The sequence below is a fragment of the Argopecten irradians genome, chromosome 6 (assembly GCF_041381155.1).
Source record: "Argopecten irradians isolate NY chromosome 6, Ai_NY, whole genome shotgun sequence".
Taxonomy (NCBI): Eukaryota; Metazoa; Mollusca; class Bivalvia; order Pectinida; family Pectinidae; genus Argopecten; species Argopecten irradians.
In genome coordinates, this window is record NC_091139.1 from 5,446,631 (window position 1) to 5,471,958 (window position 25,328).

At 35.8% G+C, this 25,328-nt stretch overlaps 1 protein-coding gene across 1 annotated transcript; it reads left to right on the top strand.

Moving 5' to 3' along the window:
* Positions 1-885: 885 nt before the first annotated feature.
* On the top strand, positions 886-24,916 carry LOC138324780 (phosphatidylinositol-glycan-specific phospholipase D-like). Its single transcript, XM_069269923.1, has 23 exons — positions 886-1,020; positions 1,386-1,444; positions 2,265-2,343; positions 3,193-3,290; positions 5,741-5,851; positions 7,211-7,259; positions 7,672-7,735; positions 8,015-8,150; positions 8,852-8,991; positions 9,779-9,974; positions 10,972-11,132; positions 12,561-12,673; positions 13,597-13,688; positions 14,478-14,591; positions 14,853-14,930; positions 15,125-15,275; positions 17,185-17,243; positions 17,657-17,739; positions 18,234-18,576; positions 19,564-19,663; positions 20,006-20,112; positions 21,110-21,187; positions 21,750-24,916. The coding sequence occupies exons 1-23, from the start codon at positions 924-926 to the stop codon at positions 21,867-21,869; spliced, it is 2,628 nt and encodes an 875-aa protein (XP_069126024.1). The 5' UTR covers positions 886-923; the 3' UTR covers positions 21,870-24,916.
* The last annotated feature ends 412 nt before the right edge of the window (positions 24,917-25,328 follow it).

The window sequence follows — 25,328 nt, forward strand, 5'->3', positions numbered from 1 at the left end:
TTTGTTTGGAGTGGTGTTAGAGATGATTTGAATTCCGATCTACCAGAATTTGTAAAACTAATGGATGTAAAGGAGACAGATTTTCATAAGATCATTTTTGTCTCAATCCGGTTGTTTTTGGTAAAATAAAATAAAATTGACATCAAAGGATGTAATGAATCTAATAAAGATAACTAATGTTTTCAATGATAATCAAGTAGAAATTCTGTCGATTTCGGTCATTTTTCTAAGTTTTTCATGTAGAAACCATAGAGCACATATTCCTGAACAAACCTTATATTTCTACTAATTATTATATAAAGAGGAAGCGCCTACATATTCTCAGTAAATAAGATTCCGCTCTGATGTTTCATACACTAAAAGCTATAAAAAAGACTCACATATTTCATATGGTTACCATAGCAACGAAAGTTCCAAAATTAGAAAACTTCCATTATCAAGCTATGTACTAAATATTTCAAACATAACTACAAATGTATGTATTTTAATTATAGATAATTGGTGGATTTGTGGATCAAAACGAGCCCAAACCACACATAGTCCTTCGTCCGTTTTCAATTGTGAATTCTTTAATTATGCATTTCTATTCGACATCTGTTGCAGTGAAGTGTACTTTTGAGAATATTAATTTGCTACATGTATTGGATAAAATAGAGAACCCTGGTGTACACCTCTAGGGGTATCTGACAGATTTTCTGTTATATCAGATCTTCTCAAAACTCACCTGGATGTTGTCAAATCGGTTCGTGGACAAAATCAAGTAATATTTAGTTGTTTTGGTAGTTTTCAGTGTTTTGTTGGAATACTGTCGTCGGACTGTTGATTTTATTCAGCATTAATACAAGGGAAGCAACTCGTAAACGTACGACCGCTATATCGCTTTGCTCACGTGACTGTCACGTGACCAATGTTTAGTGGACAAAATGGCAGCTTGCTGTCAAGTTTTCATCTCATTGTTGTTGTTCCTGGCTTGTCTGTCGTACGTGAGCGGCTGTGGCATAACGACACACATTGTCATTTGTAAGTACAGTTACATTAATCAGTCGTTTATTAAACATTTTTTTTCGGTACCCGCTAAGCCTGAGATCCCACAGATTGGATAGTCTGTAGCATCAAAAACATTCAAAAGTGTATAATATGATATATACTGACATTGCATGTGTGTATATATTTTGCTCGTAAGTTAACATACATGTTTACACATATTTCAACTAGATTGATTGGGTTTTCGTATATATTTTAAATCCCTACACACATATGTCACTGGGCAGATTTTGATTCTAGCTACTAGTGTGCATGCTTCGTTTTACTTTTGACTGAGCTTTCAGATAACGTGTTATGTAGACAGCTGATCATTTACATTAGTTCTCAAAAAATGTTTACAGCTGAAAGAGCAAAGGAACACTACAGCAACATAGGCCAAACGGGTATTGATTACAAAAAGGTAAGGTAGATAAAGTGTAGTCCGCTAAACCTGCCTTTATAAGTTAAGTTTAAGTTAAGTTTATTTTCCAGTACAGGATTGAGGTCCTCTACACTGGACTCATAATCATACAATAAATACATACATGATACAGTATATAATGTACATGTAGCATTGCAGGTAATAATCTATAAAGTTTCGTTACTTAAGTTTTTTAGAAATGTTCGATTTCCATGTTGATAATTTCAAGGTGTTCATGTTTATATTGTTATCATTAGGCTTTAAAAAAAAAAAAATTGCCTAATATATATAAGGGAAATTTTTTTAAAGCGTGATAATATAGACAGGTTTAGCGGACTAGATAAAGTGTAACTTGTCAAAATGGGACATTGTCTAATTAGGATCCCTGTCTATTTTGGATTAAAACATGTATAATTTGGATGGTTGTGTATACCAACCAAATGATACTGGTGACATATGCTATGTATATACATTCCAGGGGAAAATATACATTTATGCATGTATAAACACCCTTCAAAGTTTTAAAGATAATTATTGTTATTCACTATGAAATGCATTTTTATGTTTGATAATGTGTCTGCATTTTTTTGTTAAATATTTTAATTACAGTACTGCATGTAATAAGATTATAGGTAAATTATTCTCTAGCTTTGTATTACCGTACATTGGAAATGTATTACATAGCAGAATATTTAGACAATAACTATATAAAGTTACTTTGCAAATCAAATGTTGTGTACTTCTAAACATATGTTACAAAATTTTCACCAGAACTACTGCATGAATAATAAAATATGGTCAATAAATGTCCTCTCTTTAGATCATAGCCAAACATCATGATGCTTTCATGGCTGGGAGTCCATACCCTGATGCTTTCTACAGCTCTCTCTGTGACAAAGGTATATAAAATATTCTAATGCTGTTAAAAGTCAAAAAGAATTTTATTTGCATTATACAGTGTACATAGTTCATAATGCGATTTTGTTTTGTTTCTGGAAAATGTTTACTTATTAGTTATTACATCCTCGATATTCCAGGGGTTCCAATCACTTACGATTTCTACACCCCTGGACTATCTCATAGTAAAACTGGAGGCAACAGAATAGAACAGGTAACTTAGTCATTTGATGTACATCAAAAGAGCCGTATAACGGTACACTGTGGTTGACTCTGTGGCTTTGATGTTAGGCGTCGCTCTCTCTGTAGTCTTCATATGAAATATTTGCTAGCCTGTGATTGGTCAAATGTTTTCCGCTGAGCTGCCTTCAATTTCACTATGAGATAGTCCAGGGGTGTAGAGATCTTAAGTGATCGGAAGCCCTGGAGTATCGAGGATGTAGTTATTATTATAAAAAATGTTCTTGATGAACATGCATAGCTAAAAAGGACGGAATTTATTTTGTATTCTAACTTGGTTATGACCATAAAAAATGTTTCCATCAATTGTATTGAAATTAAGTAATTAATATTCAGGGGTTTCAACCGTTTCATTATCTTTCAGAAGAGTTGTTACAATTGCAATTTCAGGGGGTACTTTTCTATACCATCTGTATGCTATCTAATGTAGTTTAACCTAAATCAGGCGGTACCAAAGCCAGGTTTAACCGGCAAAAAGTTACAGGTACCGCCTGATATTGAAACCCCTGGATGTATATCTTGGTATTTAAACTGAATGCCTTTCAGTAAGCTTAGTCAAAAATAAGTCATATCAATCTTCATTCTAAGTAAATAGACTCTACTTGTTACAGGGAATTACCATAATGTTTCTGAGGACACACACTGGTCAGGATTTCTGAATGCAACAATCAACTACATCAGGAATCATTATCCACAACCCTGGGACACAGTAAGTATCAATTACTATCCACAACCCTGGGATACAGTAAGTATCAATTACTATCCACAACCCTGGGATACAGTAAGTGTCAATTACTATTCTCTACTCTAAAATACAGTAAGTCTCAACCCTGAGACATAGTAAGTATCAAATACTATCCTCAACCTTGGGACACAGCTAAGTATCAATTTCTATCCATAACTGAGGGACACAGTAAGTATTAATTACTATCCCCATCCCTGAGACACAGTAAGTATTAATTACTATCCCCAACCCTGAGACACAGTAAGTATAAATTACTATCCTCAACCCTGGGATACAGTAAGTATCAATTTTTATCCATAACTGAGGGACACAGTAAGTATTAATTACTATCCCCAACCCTGAGACACAGTAAGTATTAATTACTATCCCCAACCCTGAGACACAGTAAGTGTCAATTACTATCCTCAACCCTGGGACACAGTAAGTATCAATTACTTTCCTCAACCCTGGGACATAGTAAGTATCGATTACTATCCTCAACCATTGTACACAGTAAGAATCAATTACTATCCCCAACCATGAGACATAGAAAGTTTCAATTACTATCCTCAACCCTGGGGCATGGTAAGTATCAATTACTTTCCTCAACCATTGAACACAGTAAGTATTAATTACTATCCCCAACCATAAGACACAGTAAGTATTAATTACTATCCTCAACCATGGGACACAGTAAGTATCAATTACTGTCCTCAACCCTGGGGCACAGTAAGTATCAATTACTGTCCTCAACCCTGGGGCACAGTAAGTATTAATTACTGTCCTCAACCCTGGGACACAGTAATTATCAATTACTGTCCTCAACCCTGGGGCACAGTAAGTATTAATTATTGGCCTCAACCCTGGGGCACAGTAAGTATCAATTACTATCCCCAACCATGAGACACAGTAGGTATTAATTACTATCCTCAACCATGGGACACAGTAAGTATCAATTACTGTCCTCAACCCTGGGGCACAGTAAGTATCAATTACTGTCCTCAACCCTGGGGCACAGTAAGTATTAATTACTGTCCTCAACCCTGGGGCACAGTAAGTATCAATTACTGTCCTCAACCCTGGGGCACAGTAAGTATCAATTACTGTCCTCAACCCTGGGGCACAGTAAGTATCAATTACTATCCTCAACTCTGGGACACAGTAAGTATTAATTACTGTCTCCAACCATGAGACACAGTAAGTATTAATTACTATCCTCAACCCTGGGACACAGTAAGTATTAATTACTATCCTCAACCCTGGGGCACAGTAAGTATCAATTACTATCCTCAACCCTGGGACACAGTAAGTATCAATTACTATCCTCAACCCTGGGACACAGTAAGTATCAATTACTGTCCTCAACCCAGGGGCACAGTAAGTATCAATTACTGTCCTCAACCCTGGGGCACAGTAAGTATTAATTACTATTCTCAACTCTGGGACACAATAAGTATCAATTACTATCCTCAACCCTGGGGCACAGTAAGTATCAATTACTGTCCTCAACCCTGAGGCACAGTAAGTATTAATTACTATCCTCAACTCTGGGACACAGTAAGTATTAATTACTGTCTCCAACCATGAGACACAGTAAGTATTAATTACTATCCTCAACCCTGGGGCACAGTAAGTATTAATTACTATCCTCAACCCTGGGGCACAGTAAGTATCAATTACTGTCCTCAACCCTGGGACACAGTAAGTATCAATTACTATCCTCAACCATGGGACACTGTAAGTATCAATTACTGTCCTCAACCCAGGGGCACAGTAAGTATCAATTACTGTCCTCAACCCTGGGGCACAGTAAGTATTAATTACTATTCTCAACCCTGGGACACAGTAAGTATCAATTACTATCCTCAACCCTGGGACACAGTAAGTATTAATTACTATCCTCAACCCTGAGACACAGTAAGTATCAATTACTATCCTCAACCCTGGGACACAGTAAGTATCAATTACTATCCACAACCCTGAGACACAATAAGTATCAATTACTATCCTCAACCCTGGGACACAGTAAGTATCAATTACTATCCTCAACCCTGGGACACAGTAAGTATCAATTACTATCCTCAACCCTGGGACACAGTAAGTATCAATTACTATCCTCAACCCTGGGACACAGTAAGTATCAATTACTATCCTCAACTAATGACCATGGTTGGTGTAAGTTATCATCATCAACTGTAATCTCTCTAATAGAATACAGTGTACCAGTAATATTTTTGTAGAAAATAAATATAGAAGAAAACAAATTTTAGTGATATAGAATTATCTTCAAAATATGTTAATTGAATCATGCATACGTTTATGAATTTTCAAATTCCTTTTATTAGAGCTTGTAGTTTGCAGTTGATTTTAAGATGAGTAATGTAGCATTATAGTTTCTTATCAAAACTGACACAGTTATTTGTTCACTGTTACAGGCTACAGAAAAACTGGTGGCATTCCTGTTTGGGGTCGTGTCTCACCAAGTGGCTGATGTTGTGTGGCACGGTTTAGGTGTGGACCAAGGTTTTATTCCCACCATGGGTATGGTAAGTGGATTTATTAACAAGTAGTTCTAAGCTGGGTGATCAGGTGGTGTAGTTGTTAAGCCGCTCGCCTGGACGTAAAAAGGTCAGGGGTCACTTTTAAAAAAAAACAATTTTTGTCCACATCTTGTATATTTTGGCTTCCTAAAACACCCCCCTTCTCTCTTTGCACTTTTTCATTTTCATAAAATCTCTGGTATATACAACGTTTTAATGTATGTTTTAACCTGGTTGGTAATTGGTCGAATCACCTATCATATTGACATCACAAATTGTTTTTAATTTACAATATCTTCAGGTCACCTGAGACAAAGTCCTTGGGGGCAGAGGGGCGGGGCCTAAAAAGGTCAAATAGGCTAAAACTTCAAAAATATTCTTTTAAAATTCTGGAAATGGTAGAATCAAATACACTTTATAGATGAAAAGGTCAGCGCTAAATCCCCAGCATGGACGTAAAAAGGTCAGGGGTCACCATCCTGATCACATGAGTTTTCGTCGAGCACTTCGATTTCCTCCTATTCTAAAACCACTCGCAAGCTTACATCCAGGCCATCTAAAATGATTTGCACAAGTTGTATAACTTGTTTAGCAATCGATGTAAAATATATATTGGAACTTTTAACAGTATATTGCAATCGTTCGTTTTGGGGCCTCTGTTTCTGACACAACTTACACTGGAACTTAATTCTTTGGTAAGAAGGGGCCATGGTTGCCTAGTAGTTAAGATATCCCGACATATTACCACAAGCCCTCTACCTCTAGGTTGCAAGTTTGAATCCCATGTGGGGCAGTTACTAGGTACTGATCGCTCTTTGGTGGTTTTGATTCAACAACAAGCCTGGAATGTCCTTAAATGACCTTGGCTGTTAGGATGTTAAACTGATGAAATCAATACCAATCGTTGGTAAGAAGTTCACCTTAGTGAGACTGTATTCTATGTATCTCAAGTAGATTATGTACCTATTGATGTTCATTTGAAGTGATCTAAATATTTGTTTGCTTTCATGTCATGTGTTTTCTCATCCAGTTTTGATGATAGGTTATCTCAATTCTATTTTTGCATATTACAGAGTTAGCTCCATTGCGGGTAGGTATCCATTGTGACATCATTGCTTTGTGAGCGCAATTCACATCGTTATCCCTAGAAATTATTACTTTACCCTAGCAAATGCATGACGTCGCAATCAATACCTACCTGCAAGGACAGATAACTCTGTAATATGCAAATACAGAATATGCATCAGGTAAATTCTGAAATTCAAAAATACTTTTTCCACGGTGGCTGTTTTGGCCTTTAAAAATATATGATATGGAAACTTGGTTATTTGTTTATGATAAATTTTAATGTTTGCTTTTTTCCAGGAGAATTTTCATGGCTCCTATGCCAATGCTCATACAGCTGCAGATTTTGGTAAGTATCCATGGTAACAGGCAATAACTAAGGAGGGGATAGGATTTAGAGGCTCAGTCAGGTTTACCATTGATTACAGCTTAGCGACCACCTCTGTATAAAGACCACCTGCTTAATAAGACCACTTTTCTGGGGTCCAAAATTACCAATTTCACAACACAATTCAACCTGTGTATAAAGACCACCTGGATATAAAGACCAATTTTGCTCTGTCCCTTGGGTGGTCTTTATAGACAGGTTTGGCTTTAACTTAATTAGAGAGATGATTATTAATTGGTAGAGAAAGGTTTAGTGGGTCAGAGGACAAGAAAGCTTAGAAAAGCAATATAGGTATCAATTTCATGTAAGATCATTTCATTAATGTAAAATCATGTATTATTATTTTAATGTACCTGTATTTTATTTGGTTTAGGTGGAGACGTTTTGAATCTGTTTGACACAGATGTTTCTATGTACATGGACCCTCTTAAAGAATGGTGAGTGAAAAAATCTTTTTTCCACATTCATTGAAAAAAAAAAAAAAAAAAAAGAAAAAAAAAAAAAAAAAACACACACAAAAAAACTAATACTTCTCTAAATCTTTCACTATGAATAACCATCTCACGCCACTACCCTCCTCCCAAAATAGCCACAAATTGTTGTAAAAAGAATGATGTGTCCAAAAGATTTTCTTTTCATAAATGCTATATGAAAATATTAATGAAATAATAATATTCTTTGTGATAATTACTTTGTGATCAATTGTATTGTGACAGGTATGTACCAGTTGACGATCTGACACTGATTTATAAGGATTTTTACGGTACGACCAGGATCCCTAGTAATGTCATAGACAACTGTTCTACTCTACTGCTCGTGAGTGGGTATGCTGAGATTGTTGGCGGCTCAGAGGTAAGTATTGTGATACAGTATTGACCCAATAAATGTCCAGGGCGCTTAAAAATTGAAGCAATTAAGGGGGCGCTTGATAGAAACAAATTTGGACTTGCCTTTCATGAAATTATACTATAAAGTAAGCCATAAATCAATTTGAAACAAATCTTAGTAAGGAAACCAACACAGTTGTAATATTTTCAGTCTGCATTTAATTTGAAGTTAGTGAAATTGAAGCCATATAGGGAGAGGAGCACTTATTTGGTCAAATATGGTATTTGGCTGAAAATGTTACTATGGTAAGGTATTCAAACGTTTTTTTTTACTATTGGTCTAATCTGTACACTTCTTAATAGTTATCTACCTCAAGGTCATGAGTTTTTTTATCTATATGGGGCCAGTACACTGTAAATCAACATACTTTCACATTTGTTGAAATTTCGTGTACATATATTTCATAGATCATTATCAGAAATAGCAATATAATTTGCTCTGGAATTGTTTCAAAGTTAACACAGACACATTTGCATGAATTATAAAATAAGTTGCTATGAAAAATTCAATAGACACATCTTCATATATATACATACTTTAACCACAAATGAGACTGATAGTACTGTACTTTGCAAAACCACAAATGAGACTGATAGTACTGTACTTTGCAAATTTTGTACAAGGTCTACGCTGCTATGTCCAGTACTTTGTAATTTTTATACCAGGCCTATGCTGCTGTGTCCAGTACAAGTCCTTTCCTCGTTGATCAGTACCGTGACTACTTCCTGGGCGGTGTTAATGATATGGCCGGATGGTCAGCGCGACTTTGGAACCGTACGACCCACATGTTGGAGAATGGCACCAGGTCTGTAAAATAGACGAGCTATTCTGATTAAGAATTTACATTCTTCCGAGCCTTACACACCTTGAGTATTCTGCCATATAGGATTAATAGAATAGCGGACAGAGAAATCTCACCCCAAGTGAAAGATTTCGGCTGGTCAACCCGAAGCTTGCCGAGGGTTGATGGCAAAAATCTTTCATGAGAGTGAGATATCCCTGTCCACTTGACAATCCATGTTTTTCTCCAATAACATTGTAAAGAAAAATTCAGTAAACAGTAGTCTCTGCATTGTTGATGTCATTGTCAAGCGTGTGTGTCTTTTTCCTACCCTTGTTAAAGACAGAGTTGTCTTTTCCCTGACGGCTGCAGGATAACTGTGTCAAATGGAAAAAATAGGATATGTAGAATTTTGACTCCTAAATATTACTGATATGTCTTAGTTTAGATAAACAGCAGGAAGATATTAAGTGTTCTATGCCTGCCTAGATTCATCTTATACAAATAGGATAAGAGAACATCTAGCGATCAGGGAGGGCAATAAACCCAGGACTTTCGAACACTAACAAGATGCTCTAATTGAGCTATATAGTCACTGACAATGACCCTGTCCAGTCCCACGACATTCTTCCCTTCTTTCTGAAATTCTTTGCCACCAATGACGCATGTGATTCTATATCATTTGGTTGGTTGTCAATCATGTAACATGAGAGGTGAAAGTGTAGCAATCAGACTAAGCCCCTCCCCCCTTATTTGGTTTTCTTTTCACGATTTGATGCATGTATCTCATGTAATATTTTACCCATTCCAGCTCGTGTATGGTCCCCCACAACCCCCTCTACATCAACTGTACAGCCACATCCACACAGGGATTTTCTAGACTTCCCAACAACATTGAGAAGAATGGTTTCTTTCGCCAGCCTGACCTACTTGGTCTGTCTCGGGACGATCTCATTGTGGAAAAAGCCTATAGGGGAATACGTATCAAACCAGGACACAAAATCAGGGTATGGTTATATTTATCTATGAACAGTCAAAGCTGTCTATAAAGACCACTAAAGAGATAAGGGATAAGAGGTCTCTACAGCCAAGTGGTCTTTATACACAGGTCAAACTGTGTAATAAATGGTTATTTTTGGACCCTAAGAAAGTTATCTTAAAGGGATACTTCATTGAGGCTAATTGTGTTACATAACCATGAAGCAAAATATGACATAAATGTATTGTTTTCCATTCCTTATGAAACATATAACAAGAAATATTGACAAATTTCACAACTTTGTTAGTATTTTGATTAATACCGTTGAATTTCCAAATCGTTGATCAATACGATTAAGCTGGTACAACATGTATGCTGTACCCTTACCCTAGTCAAAGTCAAGCACGTTAAACAAATGAAATAACCCGTAACCACTGAGGAGTTGATGAAATTATTTTTAGACAAGGACATGCATCTAATAAGGTAAACACACTACTGTTAGAGCGATATGAGTAGTTCTAGACAAAAATGTCTTTACAACACTGGCAAGGGCCAGGGTTCGGCATACAAGACATTCGACCAGTATGTGTAATGGGGGACAGTAAGCGACTTTGAACATTTCACATACATTTCACTGCAGTGGGCTTTTCTGGCTTATCACAGTAAAACCAACTGAACTAATTTCTATTAGATTATACTGAATTGTCCCTTACAATGTATTTAATAAGAAGATAGTCTTTATACAGAGGTGGCGGCTAAGGCAGGTTTCACAGTGTGTGTTGTTCTGTAGATCTAGTACCTGGTAATTTGTTTTTTTTAAATTTTAGGTTGATTTTGCATTTCAAAAAAGAGAACTAAATCATATACAATGTATTGCCCTCTAATTATTTTCTCCAACTTTATCAGCATTATCAATATCAATCCATTGGATTAACAAATTATCAGCTGATTACTTGATAATTTACCAAACGTAGCTTTGTGTATTTATGTTCCACATTTAATTCTTTACCAATTTTCTTTGTCAGTCTTTAATAGAAAAGAAGCGAGATGCATTATTTGCAAGAAGAAAGAGAATCAGAGAGAAAAAGATGAAACTTCTTGAGAAGAAGGAAAAAGAACTGCCGATAGACAGTCCAAATCAGATGGGGATATACTACACACCAGAGAGGTTCTCCAAGTTTGGCTGGTAAACTCTTTGAAATTATTGTTTAAAGATGCACCACCGCCGATGGACCATAAATGATACTCATCATTTGAACTATAATTGGTGTTTAATCGTGTACATGTATATGTATGTCTAATAAACACAAAAAATAATATGCAATGATTTTGCTATGGTGCATGCGCAGTCAGTACTTCATTCCATATAGGATATAGTGCTACAGAATTTTTTCGAGATGCAAAAAATTATTTTTGATATTTTTATCTTGGAGTGAAATGAGAAGCTCAAACTTTTCAATGGTGGTAATGGTGTAAAGAAAGTAACTTTTGTAATTTTTTCGCCTGCTCCTGTATTTGATAGAGAAAAAATACTGTTTGTCAGCGGTGGAGCATCTTTAAGATCTAGGTACTCTAACCTGTAGTCTGTATGTGTGGCAGTTATTTTGATTGCTTGTATGTACGCCGGTGTGTTGTATGATTCAGTTAGGTAACATTTTATATTTGACATCCATTCTACCCTAACACACAGGAGGCAGGAATTACCACCTACTAGTCATATGTATGTAATAGTGTGAGAGTAGTGTGCTGCCAGCCAGGCTCAGCCCGTGACCCGGACTTTGGTCAAAAAAAAAATGTCTGTTTAGGGTTACATTGGCAAAAAAAAATGGGTCAGTCGGTCGGGAGGATTTTTTCAAAATTTTTTTTAGTGTCTTTCACTCTAAAATGATGGCAGGAACTGGAGTTTGAGATCGAAAACATGACTTTTTAATTTTTTTTCGTAGAAAAGTTGGAAAAAAATTAGGGTCGAGGGTAAAAAATTAGGGTCGGTCGGGTAACCCTAAACAGACATATTTTATTTTTGGCCGTACTGGTTTGCCACTCTACTTTCTGAGCTTAAGGGAGATTCCTCCTAACATGAAGCTAGAAGCGACTTTATCACTATTTACAAGTATGCTACATGTATACAAACTAGATCTAAACTAAGCTCACAGCCAAATCAGTCAGTCATAATTACCAATAGAACTCAACTATTCACACCTGAAATTCCAAAATGGACTATTCCAGTCTTTGAACTAGAAGAATCTAAATGTGTCTTCAAGGCTGAATAGGTTAAGGACAAAGGCACTAAAGTTATGAAACTTTTTTGAGTTATGGCCCTTTGTATTGTTTGCTCCAGATAATTTATCTAATATGCGTACAACTTTTTATGTGCTAGGTTCAGATTGCAGATTTTCAGAGATAGGACATTTGTAAAAGATGTGTTTGAATAAATGGATATTGAAATGTTTAGGTGATAAATAACTTTTCAAGAAGGTTATCCTTAAAACTAACAAATGTTACCTAAATGGATCTGAATATTACTAAATACACTGTAGTTACCATAATTGCTCTTCAACTATACATGCAATATTGTGCCTGCAAGTTGGAGTCTATTAATGTTTTTATTATGTAGGTCACTAGCTGTTGGTGACCTTGACAATGACGATAACGATGACCTTGTGGTGGGGGCCCCAGGATACGGGGACGGGGGCAGTCCTGACCAGGGCAGGGTGTACGTTTTATATGGTGAGTCTTTTTGATATCTCTATTTTAATATTTATATTTACCTGTCACTTCTACTATAAAAAATAACCAAGGCAAAGTGAAGGATATGATGGCATATATAACTGACACCCAAAACGTGACTATTATTACGTCACTAATGTTGACGTTGTGACGTCAACTGATCACCGTCAAAATGGCTGTTCCATCTTGTGGTTTATATCGTCGTTCATAAACATTTTTGCTGGTCTAGTTAAACAGTGTTAATTCAGAGACCCTAAAATGAGTTGATAATGTAAATATAAGCATTAAACTATCTTCATATGGCATCTATGGTCTATATAGATGCCAGACCTTTGCAGACAATCATCTCATAGTGAGCTAGCGCACATTATGAAGATTGCCAGCAAAGTTCTTGCATTTATATAGACTATAGATGCCATAGGAAGATAGTTTAAAGCTTAAATATACCATGTAATGTACATGTATTGCAATTTTGTACAATTTGATATTGTCAGTAATCTTATTCTTCACATGTTACAATATAGAAAGCTGTACTTATGGAATTTTTAATGTTTGGAAATTTTTGTAGTGATTGTAATTGCTATAGACCCACATTAAAGCAGGTATATATTTAGTGACTGGGATGAGTTGTTTTTTTGTTGGTAACAAGGATGGATCAGTTGGCTGGTGTTTTAGAGGTTCCGGGTTGGAATCCTGATCTGGCTGCTGCGTTTTCTTCCCTCCTTTTAAAAAAGATTAAGATTCAATTTCAAATAATTTTATTGACAAAAGTTAATCGGATTAGACAGCAGGCATGGTCTATATAGACATTTTCTCTGTATATATTTCGAAAGAATATCATGATCTTTGACCTGTACACTAAGAAAACTAAAACCTATCTCTCCATCGGTGGTAATAAAATTATGATATTTTGTGTTTGACAGGATCAGATGATGGACTACCGGTAGCTAAAGGAGCCTACTATCTACTAAACATGAATTACCAAGCCAACTGTACACTAAAGGGACCTCTTGGGGTGAGTACATTTGTATATAGCTCTTTAACTGTTTGGTTTGATTGACTTCACAGCCTATCAAAAGACTGGGATCATTTAAGGATGTGCCACAATTAGATGTGGAGGAAAATCAAAGTTCCTGGAGAAAAACGACTGACCAGTGGTCAGCACCTGGGCAACTGCCCCACATGGGATTTGAACTCACGTCCTAGATATCAAAGTAGATGACTTGTGGTAACATGTCGGGACATCTTAATCACTCGGCCAACACTGCATCTATAACCAGTCCTGTGTCTTTTGTAAAATAAAGGATAGCGATTTGAGGACAGTGTTAAATACTTTTTTAGCTAATTATAATTTTACCATTTGATGTACAGTGTGTTTGTAGTCTTACAAAGGGATCATTAGATAATAAGTGCCACCTGTTTTATACTTCCAGGCCCAGTCCTTATTTGGTATGTCTATACCTGTGTAGGGATGTTAAGTGACACCTGTTGTATATTTCCAGGCCCAGTCCTTATTTGGTATTTCCAGGCCCAGTCCTTATTTGGTATGTCTGTACCTGTGTAGGGATGTTAAGTGACACCTGTTGTATATTTCCAGGCCCAGTCCTTATTTGGTATGTCTGTACCTGTGTAGGGATGTTAAGTGACACCTGTTGTATATTTCCAGGCCCAGTCCTTATTTGGTATGTCTGTACCTGTGTAGGGATGTTAAGTGACACCTGTTGTATATTTCCAGGCCCAGTCCTTATTTGGTATGTCTGTACCTGTGTAGGGATGTTAAGTGACACCTGTTGTATATTTCCAGGCCCAGTCCTTATTTGGTACATCGGTGGCAGTGTTAGATATAAACCAGGATGGAGACTTAGATGTCGCTGTGGGAGCTCCAGCCTTCAGGAACAATGGACAACTTGACTACAATGTATGATCTTTACTGTGGTAAAATAAAATGTATGGCCTTTATTGTGTTAAAATAAAAGTATGGACTTTTTTGTGGTGAAATAAAATGTATGGCCTTTATTCTGACAGTCTACAATATTTAAACTCAAATTTTTTAAAATGTAAATGAATGTTTTTTAAAATTGACCTTAATTCGAGTAATCTTCTTTGCATAACCTTTTTCTGGTAAACTGCAATATAAACCTTTATATTATTTATTTTTATTATTTTTGTGTAATTACAGGGTGCTGTTTATATTTACTACGGTAAACTGAGGAACAACGCCACACTGTACCAACCTAACATAACAATTACGTGTAAGGTAGGATATTGTTTTAGCTCTGTAATATTAGGCGAAAAATATATATACTTTTTATTGTAATTTAATATCTAAATTGTTCATAAAATTACAAATAATTAGCATCTGTATTTATGATGGCACAGATGAATTTCTAAGATGTTTAAAGAAAACTTTTGTATTAATAAGGCCCTATGGACCTCTTGTTTCTATGATAGAGTCAGTACTGTAACCTTGGGTTCTCCATGACGACAGGCGACATTAACAAGGATAGTCACCAGGACCTGTTGTTAGGGACACCATACTATCAACTGGTGGCAAATCAGAGTGGGATTGTGTCAGCATTGCCTTCTAGTCAAGCTTACTCAGGTAAGTATAGTGACTTTCAGTCAAGCTTACTCAGCTAAGTATGGAGCCCTCAAAAAAAGCTTACTCAGGTTAGTATAGAGCCGTCTAATAAAGCTTACTCAGGTTAGTATAGAGCCCTCTAATAAAGCTTACTCAGGTTAGTATAGAGCCCTCTAATAAAGCTTACTCAGGTTAGTATAGAGCCCTCTAATAAAGCTTACTCAGGTTAGTATAGAGCCCTCTAATAAAGCTTACTCAGGTTAGTATAGAGCCCTCTAATAAAGCTTACTCAGGTTAGTATAGAGCCCTCTAATAAAGCTTACTCAGGTTAGTATAGAGCCCTCTAATAAAGCTTACTCAGGTTAGTATAGAGCCCACTAATAAAGCTTACTCAGGTAGTAGTATAGAGCCCTCTAATAAAGCTTACTCAGGTTAGTATAGAGCCCTCTAATAAAGCTTACTCAGGTTAGTATAGAGCCCTCTAATAAAGCTTACTCAGGTTAGTATAGAGCCCTCTAATAAAGCTTACTCAGGTTAGTATAGAGCCCTCTAATAAAGCTTACTCAGGTTAGTATAGAGCCCACTAATAAAGCTTACTCAGGTTAGTATAGAGCCCACTAATAAAGCTTACTCAGGTTAGTATAGAGCCTTCTAATAAAGCTTACTCAGGTAAGTATTGAGCCCTCTAATAAAGCTTACTCAGGTTAGTATAGAGCACTCTAATAAAGCTTACTCAGGTTAGTATAGAGCCCACTAATAAAGCTTACTCAGGTTAGTATAGAGCCCTCTAATAAAGCTTACTCAGGTTAGTATAGAGCCCTCTAATAAAGCTTACTCAGGTTAGTATAGAGCCCTCTAATAAAGCTTACTCAGGTTAGTATAGAGCCCTCTAATAAAGCTTACTCAGGTTAGTATAGAGCCCTCTAATAAAGCTTACTCAGGTAAGTATAGAGCCCTCTAATAAAGCTTACTCAGGTTAGTATAGAGCCCTCTAATAAAGCTTACTCAGGTTAGTATAGAGCCCTCTAATAAAGCTTACTCAGGTTAGTATAGAGCCCTCTAATAAAGCTAACTCAGGCTAGTACAAATGTATTAAGCCCTCATATCAAGCTTACTCAGAGCAACATTAGTCTCTCAACTAAGCTATATTAGAGCATTCAAGTAAAACTTGACAATATTGAGCTCTAAAGTCAAGCTTACTGAGGTCAACATAGTCTAAGAGTACGCAAGTTGAGCTTACTCAGATCAGTATTACAAATTTAAGTCCTCAACTCAGCTGAATAGAGCATCCCAAAGTAAAAATGACTCAGGTCAGTATTGAGCTGCTCTCAAGTCAAGCTTACTAAGGTCAACAGTAATCTTTGAAGGCAAGCTCACTCAGCCCTTGAATCAAGCCAACACACACAACTCAGTATTGAGCCATGAAGACAGGCTTACTCATCAGGATTATTTTAAACTCTCAGCTCAACATCACTCTGTATAGAGCATTCAAGTAAAATGAACTCATGTCAACATTAAGATCCCAAGTGAAGCTCACTCAATGATTAGTATCGAACCCTCCAGACAAGCTTACTATGTTAGTACATGTATATAGAGCCCTTAAGTCAAGCTAAGGTCAGAGCCTTTTAATTATCTATTATGGCCTGGCTGAGAGGGCACTATTGCCTCCAAGTATTGTCGAGGGGTGGAATAGTGCGTGAGCCGAAGTGCTTGAGGGTAGCACATAACAGCCTCTCCGCCATCTTAAAGTCTTGGTCGAAGCGCAGCTATATAATGATGTCATGAAATGGTGACAACATAAAATGTCTCACCACTTCAATAGTATACATGTGTGTAGCCAATCAGAATCCAGTATTCTGTCATGTGATGTACTAACATGTTATATTATGGGTTTAATATCAAGCACTGTGATGGACCTACTCTGTTTCAGGACACATGGTGGTAACATTTGAATCACTGATTGACAAATGGAACTTACAGAATAAACAGGTATGCATTAGTAGTTTTAGTTAATCTGTATTTGCATATTGCAGTTATCTGCCCTTAAGGTTAGGTATTGATTGTGATGTCATGTGTTTGTGAACATAACATCATAATTTTCAGAGAAAGCGACGTGAATTTTGCCCACACAATAATGATGTCACAATGGTGCTTATCCACAAGGGAGCTAACTCTGTAATATACAAAGATGGAATAGAACGGGAAGAGAAAAATCATGTGTAACATTTGGGTAGATACAAATGAAAGGGCAGTCTCAACTAAACTACAAATAATGATAATTTTAAAGTTAAGTTAAATTGAACGATCCCCAGTGTCATATATTTCATTTTCATTGCTGTTATTCATTTAAGACGTTTCAGATTTAAAATAAGTGGATTATAACTTTAATGAATTATTTCCAGGCGTACAGCTGGTTTGGACACAACATCAGAGTACGTAATGGACTGGTCATGGTAGGACAGCCTTACTACCGGAAGTGTACTAGGTACGAATGTTTGGATGTTTCAGCCTTTAGTCAAGTAGACAAATAAACTTATGTAGAACAAGTGTCCTCTTAAGTTATATTTATAACACTAGTATCTTTTGGAAACTACAGTTTTGTGTTGTCTGTTTGTTCATCCTTCTGCAAGTTGATCTTTAATGGGCACTCTCTCTCTCTCTCTCTCTCTCTCTCTCTCTCTCTCTCTCTTTTATCTGTCTATTCACTGTCTCTATTGTTTCTGTTTATCCTACATTTGAATATTACAGAGTTATCTGTCCTTGCAGTAGGTATTGATTGTTAGACATGTTTTAGTGAGAAAGGTTTGACAAGATGAAGATGTATGTCATAGACTAAAAGAAGATGACCTATATTTTGGCCTTTGACCTATATTAAGGAATGAGCTTGTCAGGGCTCCATCACTATATCAGGTAAAGATCTTTAACTATCCAGATTGTTTTGTTCAGTTTTGAAATATCATAACTGTTTTATATTATCAGGCCTGACTGCCAGTTGACCTCTTCTGACCTCCAGACTGTTGGGGCCCTGAATCTGTATAACCTTGGAGTGACCTACAACATTTCCGGCCTCACTCTGCACGGACAGCAGGAGTTTGACCTGGCGGGGTATAGTGCCGATATTGGTTTCCCCTACGACAACAAGTCCCTGATCCTAGCTGTAGGCGTGGTGGGACGCGACACCCCAGGGGTTTACCTGACGGTCCCGATCCACATTCATCAAGCAGGAGCAGTATTTGTGTACAACATTACAAACAACAATGTCCAACTCCTTGCCACCTTCAACGGGGACAGACAGTTTGGAAGATTTGGCATTTTTGTCAAGGTATGGTTGTTCATAAATTTACCAATACAATAAAAATGTAGTTATTATGGAACAAAATCTTTCTTTAAATGAAATCTTCATATTTTCAGAACTTAGAACTTACTCATGTTTTAAGAGAAATACCTTCAATTGTTAAACCTTCTGTGGTCCGTCCTTCCATCCATAATAATTAGTGTTTTCACTATTTTTAGCTCACCTGGCCAGAATCATCCTTGGGAGAATTTTATGAATTCCCCCCCCCCCCCCCATCCCTTCTTTGCATGGATTGTAACTACGAACCTTGTTTGTTTGTTTGTTAGAGTTTTACGGCCCATCGACAACTAAGGTCATTTAGGGCCAAACTACAAGGCAGGCATTAGTATTAGTATCTAAAAGATCAAGATAAGAAAAAGGCAAGTAAAAACTAAAACAAAATTGTAAATGTTGATTTAATAAAAAGAGTTACATAGGATAAAATAGTTTTGGCTAAAACACCTGAGTAAACTCATGCACAATGTTGATGAAATGATTAGTGTTTCGTTGATATGAATCAAAAATAAGATGTGAAAACGTTCAAATTTTGTTAAAAATGCCGACCTCTTTGAGATAATTGATAACTATGAACCTGTATTCAGAACAAAACTTGGCATTACAAACCATGTTAGCGTTACAGGCCCTCTGGGCCTCTTGTTCAGGACATACTGAAGGGATCTGTTCCCCTAGGGCTCTAGTTGTGCATATTGCAATTTTGGACCGATCAGTCAACAAGACGGCCAACAGGCAGTCATCTTAGATCTTGATAAGTAGAGAAAAGATCATTCGTTCCATTGCTAGACATAGATCATTCTTTGGTGGGTACCAAGGTCCCTCTGGGATCTCTTTTATGTTGTATTGGACCTCAAATCTTCCTCCTCCAAATTAAACAAAATTCTGGTATATATGGTGATCATGAACTATTCGAAATGTGGTTTTTACTACATAATTGTATTTCAAATATTTCCTTTGCAGTTTGAAGATGTAAATGGTGACGGTATAGATGATCTGATGATTGGAGCCCCTCGTCGTAACACTGATGCTACAGACATTGTACCACGCTGGTTCTCGAACGGTTTGTAAACTTTATATAAAGAGGGAGAAATAGATTTACTGTTTGTAATGTATAACACATTTTATAAGGTATAATCACTGTGTTGGTGTGCAGAATTCATTTATCGATAGGCCATGAGAGTTGATGATTGTTAATTTTCTATATTATTGGTATTTTTGCAACCCACAACTTCAACCTTATTTTCTAGCTCAAAAAATATGTGAGCATTTAATTAAGTTAAGTTTTGGTGGTACAGTACTGGTTGTGTTGAATAATAGTTAATGCTATAAATAACGCTTGATGAACATGATTTTCATTTTTTGACATGACTCATTCAGATCACAATATTTGTTGTTCATACAGATTACGACGGTAGACTCTATGTTTTCTACGGAGGTAAATACTTCCCTACGGGAAACGCTACTTACACTCCAAAATGTGGTATGTTCTCCCCATGCCCGGAAACAGTGGTAAGTCACACAATAGCTTCTATTTTTAGTTGATTTGTTCACAGAACTGCCATTATTGATGTATAAATGTCAAAAACATTAATTCATAGACTAATGTTTTTCAAGTTATAATGCATGTTTTTTTGTCAGATAAATTCTTGAGTCTATATATTGGTGGCTGATATATATTTTTTCTACACTACAGTATATATCCATAAATTTAGAAGATCTTATTTTAATTAGATATAATCTAATTAATTTTTATTTGTTTTCATAATAAATCCAACTTGCTGATTGGCAGATACTTTTCCTTCATATACTATGAAGAAAAAAATTCCGACAATGGCGCGAAAACCCAACGTTATCATGACGTCACAATAGAGACGTCGATGTTGCATATTGATTTGGAAAAAATAATCCATTGGAAAGTCAATTGAATCATACATTTAAACGTGTTTTATGCTATCAAGTAGTCTGAAAAATTAATTATAAGCATCGATGTCACTATTTTTTAACTTTATCAGGGTCTGAAATAAATTTTGTTTGCAAACTATTGTGAGAATCCCCTACGCGGATTCACACAGTTTGCAAACAAAATTTCTTTCATACCCCGATGAAGTTAAAAATTAGTGACATCAATGCTTATGGAACCCTGAAAAAGTGGTCTTGATAAGCAGGTGGTCTTTATCCAGAGGTGGTTTTTAAGGCAGGTTTCACTGTATGTCAAATTAAAAATACCTTGAGTTTAGGTTATACATGTATAGAGACTTAGGTTCACAGATTCTGCAAACATCTCTACAGTATTCCTAGTAATAATTAATGGGGTTTTAAGGAGAGGGGTCTTATTGCCGAATGTAGGCATAGATTTTTTCAAACTTCAGAGTTATATCTTCATCAAACGGAAGAAGTGGAACTACATATTTTTGGTTGTTCATTGTGATGTTTACCCAAGTTTAAATTAGTATTTTAGTCATATCAAAGTCATGTTTGATTACTGTATATGAATTTCTAATTCCAGGCCAACTTTACCACTGATGCTTATGGATACAAATTGAAAATGGGTTATAATGCTGCTATTCTGAAAGCAAAGAATCTGGTATGTACAAATACAGACACAGTCAAAATTAATAATGCCACACATCTAATTCTTCTATTCATGGTAAACTTAAATTTATCAGTAATTAATAATGTGTTAGTAATAATCATCTTATATGCCTTATAAAAAAATTGTTCATCACTTTTTAAACTGCAAACCGCCAGCAAAGATATGACAACCTATGTTTTGACATGAATTGTTTTTAATTCACTTGACCCAAACTTTGATGGGAAGCATTTCTAGGCAATTAAGATCCCAAAATGTATGATAGATTTGACCTCCCCCTGTATGAACTCGAGAGCTGAAGCCATAAAGGGCATAATGTCATGTAAATGGAGTTCAGCTTAATCTTAAAATTAAGAATAATTTTTCATATACATATCTGTACACGTAATCACATTGCACAATAATATTACAACAGGTCCCCAGCTTAATCTTAAAATTAAGAATAATTTTTCATATACATATCTGTACACGTAATCACATTGCACAATAATATTACAACAGGTCCCTAATAGGGAAAATTTATTTGCTTACCAGTATACATGCCTATTTTTTACAGAACAATATGGTGACATCAGTGTTGTACGGTGATGAACTCTTTGACAAGTGGTCATCTCCTACAGTCTATGTGTACAGGATCAACACCACATCTACAGAAGAGATGGAGCCTGGGGTATAGGGTCTGGAGCCTGGGGTATAGGGTCTGGAGCCCGGGGTATAGGGTCTGGAGCCCGGGGTATAGGGTCTGGAGCCCGGGGTATAGGGTCTGGAGCCCCGGGTATAGGGCCTGGAGCCCGGGGTATAGGGTCTGGAGCCTGGGGTATAGGGCCTGGAGCCCGGGGTATAGGGCCTGGAGGCCGAGGTATAGGGTCTGGAGCCCCGGGTATAGGGCCTGGAGCCCGGGGTATAGGGTCTGGAGCCTGGGCAGACAGTGAGTTGTGTTTGTTAATTACATATTAGAGAAAGCACAACAGGTATGATGAGAAATGTATGAAATAATAGTATTACAGAAAGCACAGCTATGAAAAATGTATGAGATATGTATGACAGTGAGCAATATATTTGTATGAGAAATGTATGAGATGATATGTATGAGTGAAAGCAAAAAATATATGAGAAATGTATGAGATGATATGCACGAGAGAAAGCAAAACATATATGAGAAATGTATGAGGTGATATGTATGGGAGAAAGCAAAACATGTATGAGATGCTATATGTACGAAAGGAAGCATAATGATGTGAAATTGAGTATAATGAGAAATTTTATTTTTAATATAAAGAAATGATTTTCTATTCTAAAGAAATGCTTAGCATAATCTATATCAAGTAAATTATTGCGTTTATTTTAAATTTTCCTTAGCCAACCAATAATACATTTTAGACATGTTTTGTGGTATTGTATGACATAATTATTCATTGGTGCATTCCTTTTGTGGTGTGAAGTTATTTTGTGGTCAGAAATATCTGTGGTTAAATTCTAAACCAACTACAGTCAAACCTGTCTATAAAGACTACCCACGGGGCAGAGGGAAAATGTTTTTATAACACACAAACAGGTGGTCTTTATAAACAGGTTGAATTGTGTTGAAATTGGTAAAATGGTCTTATAAAGTAGGTGGTCTTTATACAGAGGTGTTTGATAAGGCAGGTTTCTTTGCATAAAGGTAATGTATAAAACAATTTTTATCAGACATAAAAAAAATCTACTTTGTTAATGTTTCTTCGTATAAAGGTAATGTATGAAACAATTTTTATCAGACATATATAAAAAAAAATCTACTTTGTCAATGTTTGCATATGATATATATATACAGATTACACTGTCACCTTCAAGGTATAGCATTGCCTAGTCTTTCAGTTTGTTGGTAGAATGATGATAGTCTATATAGGTATATATACCAAATGTAGTTGTACATTCTGAAACTTTGTTCTTTCCTGTTCATTTATACATGTATTTGTAATTAATGTTATTTTGTTTAATGTACTGAAAATTCTTTTATTATTTGAAAGAATATATTTCCCAATGAAAGTGATTGAACGAGATGTTCGATGATATTCTTGATTAATTTCAGTATTTGATTGTTGTCAGTTCTCCTCTGGAATCAAACAAGGGGAAGTAACTCTATTTATCTGAATGTGACTTAGTGGCATATATTTAAAATGTGTGCCAATGAAGTCCCAGTGAGGTTGAGTGGCAGACATGTCAGACCCATCGTCAGAAACCTGTGGTTGATTGCCCTATGCTACGCTATAAATAAAGCCTTAAAGGCCCACTACCTTTCTGGAATTTTTTTTTAAAAATTTCTTCAAAATGATACTAAAATCAGAAAACATATATCGGTTGCCTAAGATGAGTTTACAACACCAAACGAATGCAAAATTCTCATGAGTAATCTATGTTAATAGTGAAGATTGATTTCCCAGTTTTGCTGTCTGGCGTAGTAATAGTCAACTAGCATGCGGTTATTAGGACAACGGCAGGAAACCCAAGATGTCCCGCGTTATAAAAATCAACATTTTATTTATTTTTAGTGAATTGTTCAGATAGTGTAATATTAACAGTAAACTAATAACTTATGAGATTCTCCAAAATTATCAATCACATTTTACATTGCCATTGAAAATATAAAAGTTGTTTCGGCAAGGTACGGGTAGTTGGCCTATAAGTTATATCAACCAATGGTCACCAACGAAAGGTCGGAACATCTGGCTGCCTTTTATTCTGTGGGTTGTGTTCATGCACAGTGTATGATGTTATGTTTAATTGTGAATTACTTTGAGAAAAAAATCATGCATTCTTTTTAACAGTAATTATGTAATAACTGATACGGGTATTTGTATGATGTTACCAAGTTATTTTCCCTTGTGGGTTGGTATCCATTGTTACGTCATGTTATTGTGAGTCTAACGTCACATTTTTCAAGAAAAACAAAATAATTGTACTCACAACATCTTGATGTCACAATGATACTTGTACTTGCAAGAGCAGATTACTCAATGATAGACAAAGACTTAAAGATGCTCCACCGCCGACAGAGCATAAATGATATTAATCATTTGAACATTAATTGGTGTTTAATCGTGTATATATATGCCTAATTAACACAAAAAAAATATTATGAAATAATTTATTTCGCTTTTGGTGCATGCGCAATCAGTACTTTATTCCATATAGGATATAGTGTCACGAAATTTTTTCGGGATGCAATTAATTATTTTTCATATTTTTAATTTGAAGTAAAATTAGAAGCTCAAACTTTTCAATAATGGTAATGGTGTAAAGTAAGTAACTTTTGTAACTGAAGTAAAATACTAAATCGTCTGCTCCTGTTTTTTATAGTGAAAAAATACCATTTGTCAGCGGTGGAGCATCTTTAATACATGTACATGTTTTTTGTTGATGTTTGATTATCAAATTTAATGTATCTGATTCATAAACACAGAATGAAAAGAAATAAATTTATTTTGATAAAATATAAGAATTCTTTGATTTGTACAAATCAGTGCATATACAATAAAGATTGCTGAAAATGAAATACAGTAATAGCAAAGAGAAATCACAAATTAAAAGTTCCTATGTTGTTGTGTCTACATTATCCTGGGGCAGCTTGATGGACATCACAAAATGATGTGGAAATCATGGATGACTGTACTGATGCCTTATTAATTAACAGTCGGGGGCATTTATTGGTGTGCCAGGTTTCTGGAGTACCCAGAGAAAAAACATCCACCTACAGTTATGAACAGCATATCTGGCAACTACCCCACACAGGTTAGAACTGAAAATATTTACATAAAAGAAAAATATTCATATATTACTTATACACTGTAAACACTTATTATGGTGTAATCTTAATTTTTTGTACAAAATTGATTTTCACACAGGTTAATGCAATGATGAATCATCCTGAACTCATCGGGTATTATCGTAAGAATACACTCCCCGAGGAGTCCCGGATGATGATGGATTTGTACATACAGAAAAACAAATTACAATTAATTCTAATTTCAAACTATTTTATTATCAATAGACATAAATACATAGATCTATGTATACAACAGAAGGTATTTATCAATACATGTACCAAACAACAGGCTAAGCCTAAAGTAGTTCTTTCCATAACAAATTACAATAA

What these genes read in the sequence shown, in the direction of transcription:
- LOC138324780 (XM_069269923.1), top strand. Translation starts at nt 924, where the DNA reads ATGGCAGCTTGCTGTCAAGTTTTCATCTCATTGTTGTTGTTCCTGGCT. An exon ending in AGGTTCTCCAAGTTTGGCTG is followed by an intron (nt 11,133 to 12,560) that starts GTAAACTCTTTG and finishes TTTATTATGTAG; the next exon opens with GTCACTAGCTGTTGGTGACC. An exon ending in ATGGACAACTTGACTACAAT is followed by an intron (nt 14,592 to 14,852) that starts GTATGATCTTTA and finishes GTGTAATTACAG; the next exon opens with GGTGCTGTTTATATTTACTA.